Source organism: Pseudophryne corroboree, chromosome 2 (assembly GCF_028390025.1).
Source record: "Pseudophryne corroboree isolate aPseCor3 chromosome 2, aPseCor3.hap2, whole genome shotgun sequence".
Lineage (NCBI taxonomy): Eukaryota > Metazoa > Chordata > Amphibia > Anura > Myobatrachidae > Pseudophryne > Pseudophryne corroboree.
In genome coordinates this window covers 849,560,108-849,578,910 of record NC_086445.1, presented here as the reverse complement: position 1 = coordinate 849,578,910, position 18,803 = coordinate 849,560,108, and the positions used below count along the sequence as shown (strand labels likewise).

The window sequence follows — 18,803 nt, the reverse complement described above, 5'->3', positions numbered from 1 at the left end:
CAGGGTGCTGCGTGACGTCACACGCAGCTGCTCCAGAAAAAAAAATTGCAGCTGACCGTCTGGCAGCACAGCCAGGCTGCACTGCCAGGGGTCAACCTTAGATCCGATGCGTCTGCAATTTATTTGCTAATGTATCGGGGGTGGCCTCACACATGCTGGGTGGACCCCAGCATGTGCAGAGATGAACGCAGATCTGGCTGTGTATGCAGCCATCTGCGTTCATCTCTGAATAACCGCCAGAATCTTTTTTTCTTTTTTTTAGCAGATTTGGATAATAACTTGAAAAAATACTTGCGCATGGCCAGTGGTGCAAGTAGAAATATTTTCTTAGTGGTACTGAGTGATGAAAAATGGGCGTGGTCATGTGTTGTGAGGGGGGCGTGGCCACATGCTGCTAGTGGGAGTGGCTACATGACACTAGCGGCGAGGCCACACCACAGCCCCTTTTTTGGGGGGAATCTGGAAGCAAGGCTAAAAATATATAGTAAAGCCTCCAGTATAATAGAAATATACAGTGATACCCCCAATTTAATAACAATATATAGTAATGCCTCCATTATAACGGGAAAATACAGCCACTGTCGCACTCCCAGTAACCCTGAAAAAGTGGGAGGAGCCGTCATGCTGCCAAGCACCATGGTGTTGTTGCTTTGTGGCACATTATAATTCTGGTAATAGCAAAGTGTGTGGCAGGTGGTACTGCGTACCCGCTGCCAAATTCTTAAGGGTACTCCGTACCCAAGCGTACCCGCATACTTGCACCGCTGCACATGGCTCCTATTGTATCAATGAGCATCATATTATTTTATGAAGTTTTATTACTGTTTTATATGTAATAAACATTGTATTTTAGTTTACAGATAAGATATGGGTAAAAATAGGAGAGAACAAATATAAGGCAGAGATCTTGCTTGTTTATTTATGTAATAAAATTGGCCACTACTAGATCACACTACCAGCCTAACTCAGACATTTTTTTAAAGGTACAATCACTTACAAGGCATGGTAATGGTTGCCCCTTTAATAAAAACTTCCAACTTTGACCGGTATCCCGCACGTCGGGCGAACTTTGTACTCCATTACATCCCGTAGAGGATGCTGGGTTCCACATTAGTACCATAGGGTATAGACAGGTCCACTAGGAGCCACTGGCACTTTAAGAGTTTTAGAGTGTGGGCTGGCTCCTCCCTCTATGCCCCTCTTACCAGACTCAGTCTAGAAACTGTGCCTGAGGAGACGGACAACATCGAGAGAAGGATTTTACACAGATAGTGGTGAGATTCACACCAGCTCACACATACAAGGCACACCAAGCTAACCAGCTCGAAACTCAGCAACAGCTGAACGAGATTACTTAACCAAGTAACAAAACAGTACATAACTAAGAACTAAGCAGTACTGAACCAAGTAACCACTGCAGGATCACGATGTGCTGGGCTGGCGCCGAGCATCCTCTACGGACTACGAGAAAAGGATTTACCGGTAGGTAATTAAAATCCTATTTTCTTTTATGTCCTAGAGGATGCTGGGGTCCCCATTAGTACCATGGGGATGTACCAAGCTTCCAGAACGGGAGTGAGAGAGCAAACTTCAGGTCCTCAGAGGCCAAAGTATTGAACCTGTCAAATTTTGCAAACATGTTCGACCCAGACCAGCGAGAGATAGTCTGCTTAGAAGCAGGACACCCAAGTTTCTTGGGATCATACAGGACAAACAAAGAGTCCGATTTTCTGTGACGAGCAGTCCTCTTCACATAAATTTTCAGAGCCCTTAACATCCAAGGACTTTGATGAAATTGAGGCGTCAGTAGCAACTGGCACCACAATAGGTTGGTTGATATGAAATGCCGACACAACCTTCGGAAGAAACTGCTGATGTGTCCGAAGTTCAGCTCTATCTTCATGGAAGATTAAGTAAGGGCTTTTACAAGACAAAGCCCGCAACTCTGACACACGTCTAGCAGAAGCTAAGGCCAACAAAGTGACAGCCTTCCATGTGAGAAACTTGACCTCAACCTCCTGTAGAGGCTTGAACCAATCCGATTGGAGAAACTGCAACACCATGTTAAGATCCCAGGGCGCCGAAGGTGGCACAATGGGAGGCTAGATGTGCAGAACCCCTTTCAAAAAAGTCTGAACCTCAGGGAGGGAAACCAACTGTTTCTGGAAGAAAATGGATAAGGCCGAAATCTGGACCTTTGCGGATCCTAACCTCAGGCCCATATCCACACCTGCTTGCAGGAAGAGGAGAAAACGCCCAGTTGAAACTCCACCATAGGAAACCTCTTGGATTCACACTAAGATACATACTTTTTTCCAAATGCGATGGTAATGTTTAGACAATACTCATTTCCTAGCTTGCATCAGGGAAGGAATATCCTTGCTCGGAATGCCCTACCGAGCTAATATCTGGCGTTCAATTTCCATGCCATCAAACGTAGCCGCTGTAAGTCTTGATGAGCAAACGGATCCTGCTGCAGTAGGTCCTCCCAAAGAGGAAGAGGCCTCGGATCTTCCAGCAGAAGACCCGGAAGATCCGCGTGCCAAGCCCTTCTTGGCCAGTCTGGAGTAATGAGGATAGCCTGAACTCTTGTTTTTCTTATGAGTTTTAGAACTCTTGGAATGAGTGGAAGTGTAGGAAACACATATACCGACTGGAACACCCACGAGTCACCAGGACGTCCACCGCCATGGCTTGCTGGACCCTTGACCTGGAACAATACCTCCAAAGCTTCTTGTTGAGACGGGAGGCCTTCATATCTATTTGAGGTACACCCCAAAGATCTTTCACCTCTGTGAACACCTCCGGATGGAGGCCCCACTCTCCCGGATGGAGATCGTGTCTGCTGAGGAAGTCCGCTTCCCAGTTGTCTACTCCCGTAAGGAAGATTGTTGATAGTGCCAACACGTGTTTTTCTGCCCAGAGGATGATTCTTGTTACTTCTGACATTGCAGCTCTGCTCTTCGTTCCGCCCTGTCGGTTTATGTAGGCCACCGTCGTTACATTGTTCGACTGCACTTGAATATCTCGATCTCGCAGAGTATGAGTCGCTTGGAGAAGACCATTGTAGACAGCTCTTAGTTCCAGAATGTTTATTGGAAGACTGGTTTCCAGGCTTGACCACCTTCCTTGGAAGATTTCTCCTTGAGTGACTGCGCCTCATCCCCGGAGACTTGCATCCGTGGTCAGAAGGATCCAGTCCTGAATCAATCCCAAACCTGCGGCCCTCCAGAAGGTGAGGCATTTGCAGCCACCAGAGAAGTGAAATCCTGGCTTTCGACAACAGACGTATCCTCTGGTGCATGTGTAGGTGAGATACCGACCACTTGTCTAGGAGATCCAGTTGGAAGGACAGAGCATGAAACCTTCCGTACTGTAGAGCCTCGTAGGAGGCAACCATCTTCCCCAGAAGGCGAGTGCACTGATGAACCAATACTCGGGATGGCTTCAGGACATGCCGGACCATTGTTTGAAGCACCAACGCTTTCTCCTGTGGCAGGAACACCCTCTGCACTTCCATGTCGAGGATCATCCCCAGAAAGGACAATCTCCTTGTCGGCTCCAAATGGGATTTTGTAAGGTTCAGGATCCAACCATGTTCCCTGAGCACATGAGTCGTGAGAACAATGGACTGTAACAGCGTCTCCCTGGATGACGCCTTTATCAGCAGATTGCCCAGATATGGTATTATGTTCACTTTCTGCCTGCGGAGGAGAACCTTCATCTCGGCCATCACCTTGATGAACACCCTCGGTGCTGTGGAGAGGCCGAATGGCAGTGCCTGAAATTGATAGTGACTGTCTAACAGTGCAAATCTAAGGTAAGCCTGGTGTGGCGGCCAAATCGGAATGTAGAGGTACGCATCCTTGATATCCAGGGATACCAGAAACTCTCTCCCTCCTCCAGACCTGCAATCACTGCTCTGAGAGACTCCATTTTGAATTTGAACACCCTCAGGTAAGGGTTCAACGATTTCAAGTTCAAAATCGGTCTGACCGAACCATCCGGTTTCGGTATCACGAAAAGGTTTGAATAATAACCCTTGTTTTGCATATGAGGTGGAACTGGAACAGTGACCTGTGACTTTTCCAATTTTAGGATGGCTTCCTGTAGGATAGCCCTGTCTGTCAGCAAAGCTGGCAAGCCTGATTTGAAGAACCGGTGTGGTGGAATTTCTTGAAACTCGAGTCTGTACCCCAGGGACACAATATCCTGTACCCAGGGATCCAGGCCGGACGACACCCAGATGTGGTTTAAACAGACTGTGTGGTTCACCGTCATACTGAGGATTTTGAGGAACCAGAAGCGGGTTTCTGGTACTGGGAGCCTGCGGGTGCAGGCTTTTTGGATTTTGCACGACCACCTCTAAAGAAGGTAGTAGTAGGCTTGGACTTTTTTGTCTTAGTGGTCCGAAAGGACTGCGATGCAGTTGAAGAAAATGGTTTCTTCGTGTAACGCAGGCCTGGCCAACCTGTGGCTCCCCAGATGTTGTGAAACTACACATCCTAGCATGTCCTGCCACGGTTTTAGCATTCCTTAATAGCAAAACTCTGGCAAAGCATGATGGGACTTGTAGTTTTACAACAGCTGGAGAGCCACAGGTTGGCCAGGCCTGGTGTAAGGTGTAGCAGAGCTAAGGAAAGGAGACTTACCCACGGTTGCCGTGGAAATCCGCACATCCAATGCTTTCCCAAATAGAGCCTGACCTGTGTAAGGTAGGTTCTCCACACTTCTCCTGGATTCCGCGTCTGCAGACCATTGGCGCAGCCAGAGTCCCCTGCGAGCTGTGACCAACATGGAAGATATCCGTGCAGTCAGCGTACCCAGGTCCTTCATGGATTCCACCATGAACCCCGCAGAATTCTGTATGTTACGTAAAAACAATTCAATGTCACTTCTATCCATTGTATTCAAATCCTCTAGTAATGTGCCTGACCACTTTACTATGGCTTTAGAAATCCATGCACAAGCAATAGTGGGCCTTAACGCCACCCCTGAAGCATGTATATGGATTTGAGCGTATTGTCAATCTTACCATCAACCGGCTCTTTTAACGCGGTAGATCCCGGGACAGGTAAAACCACCTTTTTTGACAGTCTGGAGACTGATGCGTCAACTATGGGTGGGTTTTCCCATTTTTCTCTATCCTCCTCAGTGAAGGGAAAAGCAACCAGAACCCTTTTGGGGATCTGGAATTTTTTCTCCAGGTTTTACCAGGATTTTTCAAATATAGCGTTCAATTCTTTAGATGCAGGGAAGGTCAGCGAGGCTTTCTTATTGTCAGTGAAGTAAGCCTCCTCAACCTGCTCAGGTGGCGTATCAGTAATGTTTAACACATCTCTAATGGCCTCAACCATGAGCTGCATCCCCTTTGCAAGGGATGCCGCCCCCCTTAGTACGTCCCCATCACCGTCTGCAGTATCAGAGTCAGTATCCATGTCATCTTGCATAATCTGGGCAAGTGCACGTTTCTGTGGGAACATGCTATGGGATTTTGCAGGAATAGGAACAGAACCTGACCAAACTGCATAGATTTCTTTAACACCTGAGTTTCAGTCTCAGTATGTGCTATGCTAGTTAAAATCTGATAGATCATCCCCTTAATGGAGGTCAACCACTCAGGCTCAGCAATAGGGATCTGAGACAAGACATTAAATTCCTGTGTACATGGAATGGATTCTTCCTGAGAGGAAACATCCTCTGCAGCATATGATACAGAGTCCCTAGACATGGCTATAGGAGATAGTAAACACCCCCCCACACACACAGGGAAATGTCAGACACAGTTCCCCCCCAAGTATGCCACAGAGAGACACAGAGATTGGAGCCAACCCACACACAGCGCTTCCTGAGGTAGATACAACACAACTACCCAGCGCTTACTGTGTACCTTAATAGACTACACCCGTGATGGCTAACCTTGACACTCCAGCCATTGTTGAACTACACATCCCAGCATGCCCTGCATCAGTTTTAGCATGGCCAAATAGCAAAACTGTAGCAGGGCATGCTGGGATGTGTAGTTCAACAACAGCTGGAGTGTCAAGGTTAGCCATCACTGGACTACACAGTAGTTACACAGCCCCCCCCCCCCCCCCCCTTCTTCAACCCCCTGGTACTGCACAGAATAGCTGGAGTTGCTTGGAGGAACAGATATTCCTGTCAGCGTCTGTGTACAGGTACTGCAGGCAGGAAAATGGCACTGAACGCTGCTTGGTCTGCTCTGAGGAGAAGCTCCACCCCCTGAACCTGGCGCTGCTTCCCGCTCTTCATAGATTATACTGGCCTGAGGATTTCTGCTGGCAGTGCACCCGGGGTCCCTGACAGGCTTTATGGCCAGTGTTGGATATCGGCACTGACTCAGGGCGCCCCTCACAGCACCGCACTATGTACCGCTGAGCCCCGGAGTACAGTTAGTACTGCGCTCCCACCCTGTTGCCGCCATCTTCATACTGGCTCCCCGCTTGCCAGGGGGGCCGGTGACTCACTCGCCACCGAAATCTTCTGGCTCTGTAATGGGGTGGTGGCATGCTGCGGGAGTGAGCGGTCTCCTGGGGCGACTAACGATCAGCACCCTCAGGAGCTAATGTCCTGTCAGCGGAGATAGTTGCTCAAAACCCCTCAGGGCGGACACTACTCCACCCCTAAGTCCCACAAAGCAGGGAAGGCTGTTGCCAGCAGCCTCCCTGTGCCTAAACTAACTCTTAGAAAATAATAAAACTAAAGAAGCTCTAGGAGCTCCCCTAGCTGTGACCGGCTCCTCCGGACACATTTTCTAAACTGAGTCTGGTAGGAGGGGCATATAGGGAGGAGCCAGCCCACTCTCTCAAACTCTTAAAGTGCCAGTGGTTCCTAGTGGACCCGTCTATACCCCATGGTACAAATGTGGACCCCAGCATCCTCTAGGACGTAAGAGAAAAGATGGAGATGATTATACAATGTATTATATCATGTTTAAATGTTAGAAATTGAGAACGTTTTGACTGTTTTCCTTTTTATGCTAAACTAATTAGACACTCCACACACATTTTTTCATCACCTTTCTTATAGGCACACTCCTCTGGTTCTTTAGTTTTAACGTAAAGAAACAGTTGTAAAATAAACAGTAATTCTCTGTTAACACATCAACACACAAGAAATATTGTGAAATAAACCTTATTTTGACCAGAACAAGTAAAAAATTCTAACAACTATAACATGGATGATAAGCAGTAAATAAAGAGTACACTACTGTACCATAACAAAGAGAGTCTACTGAGTGACAGCTTTGATACCGCCCGCTTTGTCCTTCCAGTATAGTTTCCAAGCAATACCAGGCCTTTAGCTGTTGTTAAACTCCAACAGTGTGCAGCTCAGTGTCTCTTTGACATCTATCATACTGTACATTATACAGTATACTCCCATTATGTAAATCACTAGTGAGGCCACATCTTGAATACTGTGCACAATTATGGGCACCATACTACAAAAAGGATATCCTGGAACTAGAAAAGGTTAAGAGAAGGGCAACCAAATTGATTAAGGGGATGGAGACGCTAGAATACGAGGAAAGGCTTGCATGTTTACACTGGAAAAAGGAGATTAAGAGGGCACATGATTAACATTTACAAATATATAAGGGGACAATACACAGAGCTAGCGGAGGATTTGTTTTTGGTAAGATCATCACAAAGGAAACATGGGCACCCGCTTAGGTTAGAGGAGATGAGATTTTGCACACAGAGACGGAAAGGTTTCTTCACAGTAAAGACAATACGTATTTGGAATTCCTTGCCTGAGAGAGCAGTAACGGCGGACTCGGTCATTGCTTTTAAGAAGAGGCTAGATAAATTCCTAATGGATAAGGATATACAGCAGGCATTCCCAACCACGGTCCTCAAGGCACACCAACAGTGCAGGTTTTAGTGATATCCAGGCTGCAGCACAGATGGTTAAATCAAAATAACTGAGCTACTAATTAAGTCACTTGTGCTGAAGCCTGGATATCACTAAAACCTGCACTGTTGGTGTGCCTCGAGGACCGTGGTTGGGAATGCCTGATATACAGGGTTATGATGGGTAAATCTTGCACTATAGTAATTAAAAATAAATAAATAAATAAGGAATAGACATGACGACTAAAATTCACCATAGTTAAAATTAGTCTTAAAAATATTACAGTGTAGGAGATCACTAACAGGTTGTACTCGATGGACAAATTGTCTTTTTTCAACCTCAGAAACTATGGAGGTCATTCCGAGTTGATCGCTCGCTGCCGATTTTCGCAGTGCAGCGATTAAGTAAAGAACCAGCAAAAATGCGCTGGGTACGCAGTGCGCATGCGCTAAGTACTTACCCACAAAACTTTGTAGATTTACACAAGCTCGAGCAACGTTTTTTCATCGCTCGAGTGATCGTAGTGTGATTGAAAGGAAGTGGGTGTTTCTGGGCGGAAACTGGCCGTTTTCAGGGAGTGTGCTAAAAAACGCAGGCGTGCCAGGTAAAAACGCAGGAGTGGCTGGGGAAACGGGGGAGTGTCTGGCCGAACGCAGGGTGTGTTTGTGACGTCAAACCAGGAACTAAATGGACTGAGGTGATCGCAGTCTGGGAGTAGGTCTGGAGCTACTCAGAAACTGCAGCAAATTATTTAGTAGCAGTTCTGCTAATCTTTCGTTCGCAATTCTGCTAAGCTAAGATACACTTCCAGAGGGCGGCGGCCTAGCGTGTGCAATGCTGTTAAAAGCAGCTAGCGAGCGATCAACTTGGAATGAGGGCCTATGTTACTATGTTACACAGAATCCAATATAACAAAACACAGTATGCAGAGAAACTAACTTCACGTTCTCATGAAGAAAGTACTTACTGTACCTGAGGCCCATTCCCTAGCAATGAACATGCTCTAGACTAGAGACAGGCCACCAAGCTCCTGACCATAACTGTCATGAATATGAATAAGTAGGATTAACATCATGGTTTCAATTAGGATTTTCTATCATGGGCACTTTGGGCAACGCACCCTCAAATTGTAGGAATAGTTGAGCAGTCACAGGACAATTGTTAACTATAACAAACTCTCGGTACAACAACTTCCTGGGCCCCCCTTTCCCAGCTGTAGGGGGTGTGACCACAGCATGCTGAGGGCATGGCCACTCCTCTTTGGGGGAGTGTCTAGCACATCAGAAGCACCCACTCACAGGAGCATGGCATGCCTCCCAGCCAGGGTAGTAGAGAGCCTGGCTGGGCTCAGGTACTTTTCAGGGGACATAGTCTAATGACAGGAGGCATGGACCTGGGCCCCCACTGGGCCCCTCTATCAGACCTGGACCCAGGTAATTTATACCCTCTCCCCCCCATCTCTTGACGCCAATGCATATAGTGCACATTCAAATATGGGGCCTAATTCAGATCTGATCACAGTAGCAAATTTGTATGCTAATGAGCAAAACCATGTGCATTGCAGGTGGGGCAGATATAACATCTGCAGAGAGATTTAGATATTAGTGGGTTATTTTGTTTCTGTGCAGGGTAAATAATGGCTGCTTTATTGTTACACAGCAATTTAGATTTCAGTTTGAACACACCCCACCTAAATCTAACTCTCTCTGCACATGTTATAACAAGACAAAGGGCCTGACTGAGAGATGTACACTAATGCTGCAGCAGCAACTATGCAAAAATATGCAAAAGTCCCAGCTGCCTGTATTTATATTAAGATGCCCACCTGTGGTTTTGCTAGTCCCAGCGGCTGCGTACAAAGACGCAGCATCTGAGGCGCCATTTTTCAAACTGGTGCTGCTCCGCTGACAAACTCTGCAGAATGGTAGGCAGAGATCTCGAATCCCTGCCTGCCACGTCCCGCCGCCACCTCCGCCCACACTTCTGCCGCATCCCCCCGCCGCCACCGCCGCCTGCACCTCCGCCGCAGAGCCCACCAAGTGATGACAGCAGATCCAGTGACGGATCCGCCACCACCACCTGCACCTCCGCCGCATCCCCCCGCCGCCACCGCCGCCTGCACCTCCGCCGCCGAGCCCACCAAGTGATGACAGCAGATCCAGTGACGGATCCGCTGGCCAATCACTGTGGCCTCACTCACAGGGGCGTGCTTTTATGGGTTAAAAGCACGTCCCTGTATGAAAGCGGCACCTCTAATGGTGCCGCTTTTCTATGTAATTTCAATGGGCTTTTACTGCCCATGGCTAGACCTCGCACACGCTTGCCCCCCCTCTCCCACACCTTTCTCCATTCACAACGGGAGGCACCACGATCGGTGCCTCCCAAACACATTTTACACCGTGATAATGATTAGAATAATAAAGGAGATACTTATGACACAGAATCTGTGTCATAAGTATCCTCTTTATATTATTTTAATTATTAATGACAGGGGAGGCAGTGCCTCCCCTGACTGCATGTCCCTGATGTGTGTGTCCAGCTTATGTGCAGCTGCCCCTTTTTGATTTGACTCTGGAATACCTAATTCAATAACTGTTTACTGTACATTAAGCTTATTTTATCCACAGTTGTCCTGTTCATACTGTATGTTTTTGTATTTGGTTAAGTCGATTAAAATAATGTTTTTGGTTTTTTTGCGGTGAACCTCGTTAATGTGCATAGCTATAATAGCAACAATTTCTCCTGCTATTGAACCCAACCTGCACTACCCCTAGTAAAACAAATACATCTGATCCCTGCAATTATAAAGCTTTATATCTTGTTAGTTAATATATTTACTTTTGTTATACTCTGTTTTTTCTTTGCATACAGGATTTCAAATATTTTGCTCTGCAACATGACGCAGAGAGTCTCATTCTGGTTTGTGGTTACATCTCCTTCAAATAGCTCGGAACCCATTGTAAGCACAGAGGTGGAAAATGCAATAAGGTACATGCTGAATGCATTGCAGGTGAATGCTTTATGCCAGTTGTGTGGTGTATATGGGGGGTCATTCCGAGTTGTTCGCTCGCAAGCCGTTTTTAGCAGCTTTGCACACGCTAAGCCTACGCCTACTGGGAGTGAATCTTAGCATAGTAAAATTGCGAACGAAAGATTCGCAATATTGCGAAAAGACATCTCTGTGCAGTTTCTGAGTAGCTCCAGACTTACTCGGCATCTGCGATCAGTTCAGAGCTTGTCGTTCCTGGTTTGACGTCACAAACACACCCAGCGTTCGCCCAGACACTCCTCCGTTTCTCCAACCACTCCCGCGTTTTTCCCAGAAACGGTAGCGTTTTTTCACACACTCCCATAAAACGGACAGTTTCCGCCCAGAAACACCCACTTCCTGTCAATCACATTACGATCGCCTGAACGAAGAAAAAGCCGTGAGTAAAAAACCTAACTTCATAGCAAATTTACTTGGCGCAGTCGCAGTGCGAACATTGCGCATGCGCACTAAGCGGAAAATCGCTGCGATGCGATGAAATTTACCGAGCGAACAACTCGGAATGACCCCCATGGGCTACAGAAATAATGATAAAAATCTAATAAGAAATCTTTCCTAAACTTTCAATTGTCTGAGGGGTGTCTTGTGTACACATCATATAATCAATATATTCACGTATAAAGAATAATAAGTAATAAAGACTTGGAAATATTGATTTGGTAGGATACATTTTGTCAGCTATTTATTTTAAAACATATTAGACTATTCAGATATATTTACTGGAAGTACTGTAGAGTATGGTGGCAAAGAAAGGACAACCAAAATCAGTCCAATCCAAACCTAAAAATTGCAAAAGGTATCAACTCAACCTACTAAGGGTGATGACGCTGCCCCCTTCTGGGTGGTCCAGCGCAACCAAACACTACAATAATTAAACAAGAGTAAAAACTTTGCTCCTGAAACAACAGAAAAAAGTGGTAGTACGGTTCTTATAGTGCTACAAAACACAAAAGAATAATTTCCTATTATCGTGTATCTCAGAATGCCGCAAGAATCCATACATAGAAAAGAGAGAAATAAATGAACCGTGTTGGTATATTACTTTAAGACATATAACTTAAATGGATAATTAATAACACTTGGAAAGTGGTAAATAGACAAAAATAGTAAAAATGTTTGTAAAAACAGTTGACAAAGTTTATTTGTCTACATTACCAAGTAAATAAAACCATGAATAATAAACAGTAATTAGCTCAAACTGAGTAACATTTATCAAACGATTAAAAAAAGCCAGATGATATAGGCTCAAATTAGAGCAAAAGAATAGGTGGATCAAAGTGTAGGACCAAAGTCAGTGTTGTGGTACACACAGGATATATCCAGAATAGCCCTGTATGTATAACTCCCAATAGTCCTCTGGAAAGGGGTGCATTGTGGGTGCAGCATGCAGAAGACACCAATGTGTTTTGAGATCTGGCATAACTCTGTTTCAATAAAAGATAAATAAATAACCCAATGCCAGGTGAGAAAAGGTGTTAAATGCACCTCTGCAGCAATATAAAAGAGGTACTGCCAACCTCACCGCACTTAGGGGGTAATTCCAAGTTGATCGCAGCAGGAAAGTTTTTAGCAGTTGGGCAAAACCATGGGGGTAATTCCAAGTTGATCGCAGCAGGATTTTTGATAGCAATTGGGAAAAACCATGTGCACTGCAGGGGAGGCAGATATATCATTTGCAGAAAGAGTTAGATTTGGGTGGGTTATTTTGTTTCTGTGCAGGGTAAATACTGGCTGCTTTATTTTTACACTGCAATTTAGATTGTAGATTGAACTCACCACACCCAAATCTAACTCTCTCTGCACATGTTAAATCTGCCTCCCCTGCAGTGCACATGGTTTTGCCCAACTGCTAACAAAATTCCTGCTGCGATCAACTTGGAATTACCCCCAAAATAAATACACACAAGAAATCCAGCTGATGTGCACTGTGACAATAAAATAAATATTAAAACATACACACCCACACACATATATGTTGCATATTGTATATTAAACATTAAAATCAGTTTGATCAAGTTAGGCATCAAGTCAATTATATAAAATAACTCTAGCTGACTGAGCATATCTAATGCTTGACAAAAATTACAATGTAGAAAAGAGTAAGCGGGATATCCAATTACCTGCAGTACATTATCGCGAGTAATGAAATCGCCCAGGGCTACCCTAAGCCAGCACGAGCGGCGACTTATCAGGGGGTTACCTGTTGCTGCACCGTGTGCCGCCTTCTGACAGCTCCTGGTGCAGTGTTGCACCCCAGGCTTCCTCTGGTCACATGACAGCTCCGCAGTCATGTGACCGATGCAGGGGGCGGGGGAAGAGGTGAGATGCGAGTCACAGCAATGCCCTGGCTTCCCCATCGGGGGTCACAGTGCCAAGTGCTGGCTCCCGGGCCGCAGCGCCCTCCCTGCAATCCCAGCCTGCTGCTGCGGCGGTGGGCATGAGAAATAAGTGTGAAAAACAGCCGTTTTTCACACCTGATGTTGTTTCACTTCTAATTGGAGATACCCCCCTAAATCTCTAAATCATGTATCTTAACCACTTGCCTGGCATGGTCGCATCATTTGCACCACACCAGGCAGTGTGTTATGTGATCTGGTCGCAAATTATGTGACCAGTCAGTTACACAGTGTAGGCAGCTGCAGCTCTCAGGAGTACCACCAGACCTCTCTGCTTCCATGCAGCCACCCCCAGTGTCTGCCATACTGCCAATCACTGCTGATCGGTCAGCACAGCAGGATTCCCCACCTAGCGGCTCCAATGAGCAGCAGCTGGGAAAATTAAAGACGTGATGGTCACAATGTTCCCAAAGATGACAACCTGATGTTCCAATGTTTGAAAAACTCCCCCTTTTTTATTTATTTTTTAAATATAATCATTTTGGATAAGTTTAAATACATGTTATTCACCTAATTCACTCATGAAAACCAATAACAATTTCTAAGCCGTTTTTAGAACAAAATTTACCAGTTAGTGGTTAAAAATGTTATACAAACTGAAAGGGTCTTTGATATAGATAGAAAGGGAGGCAATCACGAGACCGCCTGTCGGGATCCCGGTGGTCACAATGCCGCCACCAAAATCCCGACAGGCGGTGAAATGCCGCCGCAGGAATACCGGCTACACAGGCTATTCTCCCTCTGTTAGTGTCCACGACACCCATAGATGGATAATAGACACTATGGCGAGCTCAGCGAGCCACCGTGTCTGCAGCGAGCCCGCAAGGGGCTTTCTAGAGGTCGCCCTGCTGCCGGCATACTGGCGACCGAGATGCCGCTGTCGGTATCTTGACAGCTGGTATCCTGTCCGCCGGTCAATAGTATGTATTCTGATAGAAACACAGTTTCTCAAACTGGTCACCAATTTGTGAACAAAAATGATTATGTACAGTAGCATATGGGTAAGGCTATTAGCATTGATCCTATATTAAAGTTGGCTGTGTTAAAAATCCCTTCAAAAAACCTTCATTGGGTAACTAGTGAAGCCATTATCATAAATTAAATAAGGATCTTAGGGCCTAATTCAGTAAAGATTGCTTATATGATCCTTACAGCAGTTTGCTGATAGTCAGTAAACTGCGCACACACAGGACCCGTTCTGTTCATGTGCAGAACAGGTCTTGTGATCACATTCCAGGGATGCGAATGACTCTGCCTAATTGACAGACAGAGGTGTTTGGAGCGAGGTACGTGGGTAGGGCGACCGGTGTTTGGGAAAACGGGGGCATGTGCCCCCATTTTCAGGGAGTGGCTAGGTCAAGGACTGCATCGCGTACACAGTTTCCTTGACCTCGCAAGCCGCACTGCGACGGCATGCCTGAGTAAGCTCAGGCTTAATCAGCCTGCTGTCTAAGATGAACAACGCAAATGAAGGAAGGAGGTGGTATGCACCTCTTCCTGCATTTGCATTGCAAAGGATTGCACTTGCAAATCAGCTGAAAGCCAGTCTGTGCAAGTAGAAATTGACCTCTATTCGCTGCATTCACAATGAAATTGTGAACGCATTGCGAGGCGGCGCCACACATGCTGGGCGGTCTTGCCCTCTGCTGGGTGGGCCCCCAGCATGTAAGTATGTGGAGGATGATTTTACTGCAGGAGCAAAATCTGCATCCATCTCTTAATAACCCCCTTAGTCACCTCCTTAGTGCCTGCTGATATTGGGCCTAATTCAGACTGGATCACTGCAGCGGCAGCGATCGCGGCCTGAAGCCCTTTGTGGAATGCACTCGCGCAGCAGTGCGCACCCCGGGAGCCCAGTAAGATGCTAACAGGTTCCCCCTAACCCCCAAGGTTCTGTTCTTGGTCATCTCCTTTTCTCTCTCTATATGTCCTCTTTAGGTGAACTCATTAGTTCTTTTACTTCCAATATCACCTCTATGCTGATGACACTCAAATCTACCGTCCCTCAACTGATCTCTTCCCGGCTCTCCTCACTCGTACCTCCAACTGTCTTCCTGCTATCTCTTCCTGGATGTCCCAGCGCTTTCTTAAACTCAACATGTCTAAGACTCAGCTGATCATCTTCCCTCCCTCCCGCACAACCTCACCTCCCACAATCTCATTATCCATTGATGGCACAACTATCTCCTCTAGCCCCTTTGTACGCTGTCTTGGCGTAATCCTTGACTCCTCCCTCTCCTTCAAACCACACATTCAGCACCTCTCACAAACCTGTCATTTTCATCTCAAAAACATTTCCAGGATCAGACCCTTTCTCACCCAGGATGCCACCAAGACCTTTATTCACTCACTGACTATTTCCAGACTGGATTACTGTAATCTCCTCTTAACTGGCCTCCCTGACAATTACCTCTCTCCACTCCAATCTATCCTCAATGCTGCAGCCCGGCTCATCTTCCTCACCAAACGCACTACATCCACCTCCCCTCTCCTACAAGCCCTTCACTGGGTTCCCTTCCCTTTCAGAATCCAATTCAAACTTCTCACACTCACTTACAAAGCACTCACCCACTCCTCTCCCACTTACATCTCTGACCTTATCTCCCTTTACACTCCCCCCCCGTCCTCTTCGCTCTGCTAATGCACGCCGACTCTCCTGTCTTCTGATTACTTCCTCCCACTCCTACCTCCAAGATTTTTCACATGCTGCTCCCTTACTCTGGAATTCCCTACCTCTCCCCCTCAGACTCTCCACCTCTCTACAGAACTTCAAACTGGCTCTCAAGATCCACTTCTTTACCAAACCCAGCCAAATCTCTTCCTAACCCTCTGTCCCACGCTCGGTCTACCCCATCTGTGTCACCCCTGTCTATCTGCCCCTCCCCTTTAGAATGTAAGCTCTCACGAGCAGGGCCCTCTTCCCTCATGTGCTTATCCTTTTCTTGCTTTAATGATCCTCAACTGCCCAAATGCTGCAGTTTTCGGCCACCTTGATACTTATCTCATTGTCGTCTACTGATGTAGTTATTCTCATTTACCCTGTACTTGTCCTATATTGTCTTCAACTGTAAGTCACTGTTTTCCTGTTTTGATTATGTAACCTGAATAATATTTATTACCAATAGCTTAGCATTAAATTAAAATATTTATTGATAGTATAATAAATGTTTGGTTAATATAAATATATCGTGTTAGGGGAAAGTTCATAATAAATATACTAGGTGTAAAAATATATGTGTGTAATGTAATATAAGGATATATATATATATATATATATATATATATATATATTTTTTTTTTTTTTTTTGAGGGGATAAATATCTGTACTTTATTGATTAAATATATATGTATAGTTTATGTGTATGGGTGCATGTGTTTGACATTTCAGCCTGTGGTAATGTAGCCTCGGGGAGACAGAGATGGGGAGGCTATAGGGATTTATTGGTTGTGGTAGAGGATCGTTCTGTCGGGCACTAGCAGCTCTGACAGAAAATTCTAGAAATGCCACACGCGCCCCACGAGCCCTACAGTGCTACTGACCGGGGGGTATAGCTCGAGGCTTAGGCGGGAAGGAGGGGGGCACGAGACGGAGTTTAGAGGAGTATAAATAAAGCTCCCCTACAGCGCTAGGCAGACTGCGGTTCCCCCTGTGAGAGTACACACCTGGATCTCCTGTGCAGTTGACAGAGCGGTATATGGTCACTGCTGACAGCGGAGTCCAGGTGATGTGACCGGAGCAGGGCAGACGGAGAGGCGCTGACGGGCGGCAGAGTGAGTGCTACCAAGGTACTCACCATTGCGCCGGAGTGGCCGTAAACACCCGCTGATCCTGGAGCCGTGAGGTCCGTCGCCGACGAGCGGAAGAGGTCCGGCGCTAGTCCCAGCGGAGGAGGGATGAGGCGGGCTACAGCGGCGACAGCCGGACCCTGGCGGCAAGTGTAGCGGTATCCCCGAGGCTGACCAAGGAAGAGGAGGACTGCCTCTAGGGGAAGTTGACGGCCCATGGCAACCAGAGAAGCCACTCTGGTTGCTAAGACAGCGAAGTGAAAGGTCGGTGTACTGAAAAGGGGGATCTCCGCCCACGTTACTCTCTGTCATAGAAGTAAAGGAGGAGTCGGGGGAGCGCTCAGCAACTCATCAGTACAACTAAAGCGTGAGTGAACAAACCCCCGCATATTACACCCTTTTGCACACCTAACCTAAGCACACGAATACCAGCGCTAGGCATCATTAGCACCATTTTACATAGAGAACTCTAAGCGAAAGGATGTCAGGAGGACACAGGTGCATATTCACATAAACTATATTGTAGTAGATAGTAAGTGAATAGCCAACACTATTATAGCCTGGTATTTCGGTTCAAGCATTAACCTATAGCATTTTAATCGAACTGTGAAATAGATATATATATTATTGAAGTCATCTCACAGGACTGTCAGCTGCTATGAGGAAGAGAGTTAGAGATGAGTTAATGCATCATCACGGATTTAAAGTGTTAGTGCATTTAATCAGGCTGCATACACAGAAAGGACAATACTGACTGGAAATACTACAGCAGGCCTTTGTTCAAGAAACACAGCATCCAGGGCTCTGACATTCTAAACTTTCTAAGGATTTTCAGTATAGAATGAGTCATCTATAGTCCCTCGGTATTTGCTTGGATAGTAATGGAAAGCTGATGTCTGTTACAACTTCAGAAAGGACACCGTTATCCATGGCAATATATTGCAACATATTTAACAACATTTGCTACAGTAACATTCAACATTGAGATCATCACTTCACTAAGAAAGGAGAGGGGAATGTTATTTTAGCTAAGGACTTGGTGTTAAATATTTAATGTAACTTAATGTTTCATTTTATGAGTGTTATGGGCCAGTTATAGTGCACTACTATTTTTAAGAGTACCCGGGTCACTCTCATACTAGCTTTAAGGTAATTTTTGTGTATGCATGCAGACGGCTTGTATAGGTTCCTGACAGGGAAGTAGTTGTATTGGATAAACCAATTATTATATTACCAGGTTTATAATTAATGTATACAGTCACGCTTTCATTGTTTTGGGATAAATAAATACATGTGTTTATACTTACCATGTGCTAATGTGAATTTTGAAAGTCCATCTGGAGAACCTGGAAGTGGAAACAGAAACAAAGGTATAATAGTATACTGAGAGGAATGTACACAAATATACATTTATGATATAGATAAATTTGCATTTAAAGTACATATAGAAGGATACAGATAAAAGGTGGGGGCTTACCCAGGCAAGCCTAGAGAATTGGCTTGGGTGGAGGCACAAATACCAAGTAATCATCCCTTAGTGATATCCACAATAATTAGAGTATTAGGGGAGGGGTTACATTTGGAGGCACTGCTGAGATCATTTTGTAAAATACTCAGGAGTAAGGGAAGCACAGTAGCCAAAATGAATCAATATACAAGTAGTGAAGCATTTGATTGGTGCACCAGGAAGGGAGTGA

At 45.8% G+C, this 18,803-nt stretch overlaps 1 protein-coding gene across 1 annotated transcript in view; it reads left to right on the top strand.

The window, feature by feature from the left end:
• The window catches only part of CLTRN (collectrin, amino acid transport regulator), a 106,276-nt gene that overhangs the window by 54,729 nt on the left and 32,744 nt on the right, over positions 1-18,803 (top strand). The window contains exon 3 of the mRNA XM_063957368.1: positions 10,747-10,863. Coding sequence (XP_063813438.1) covers positions 10,747-10,863 — 117 coding nt within the window. The remainder of the gene's footprint in view (positions 1-10,746; positions 10,864-18,803) is intronic.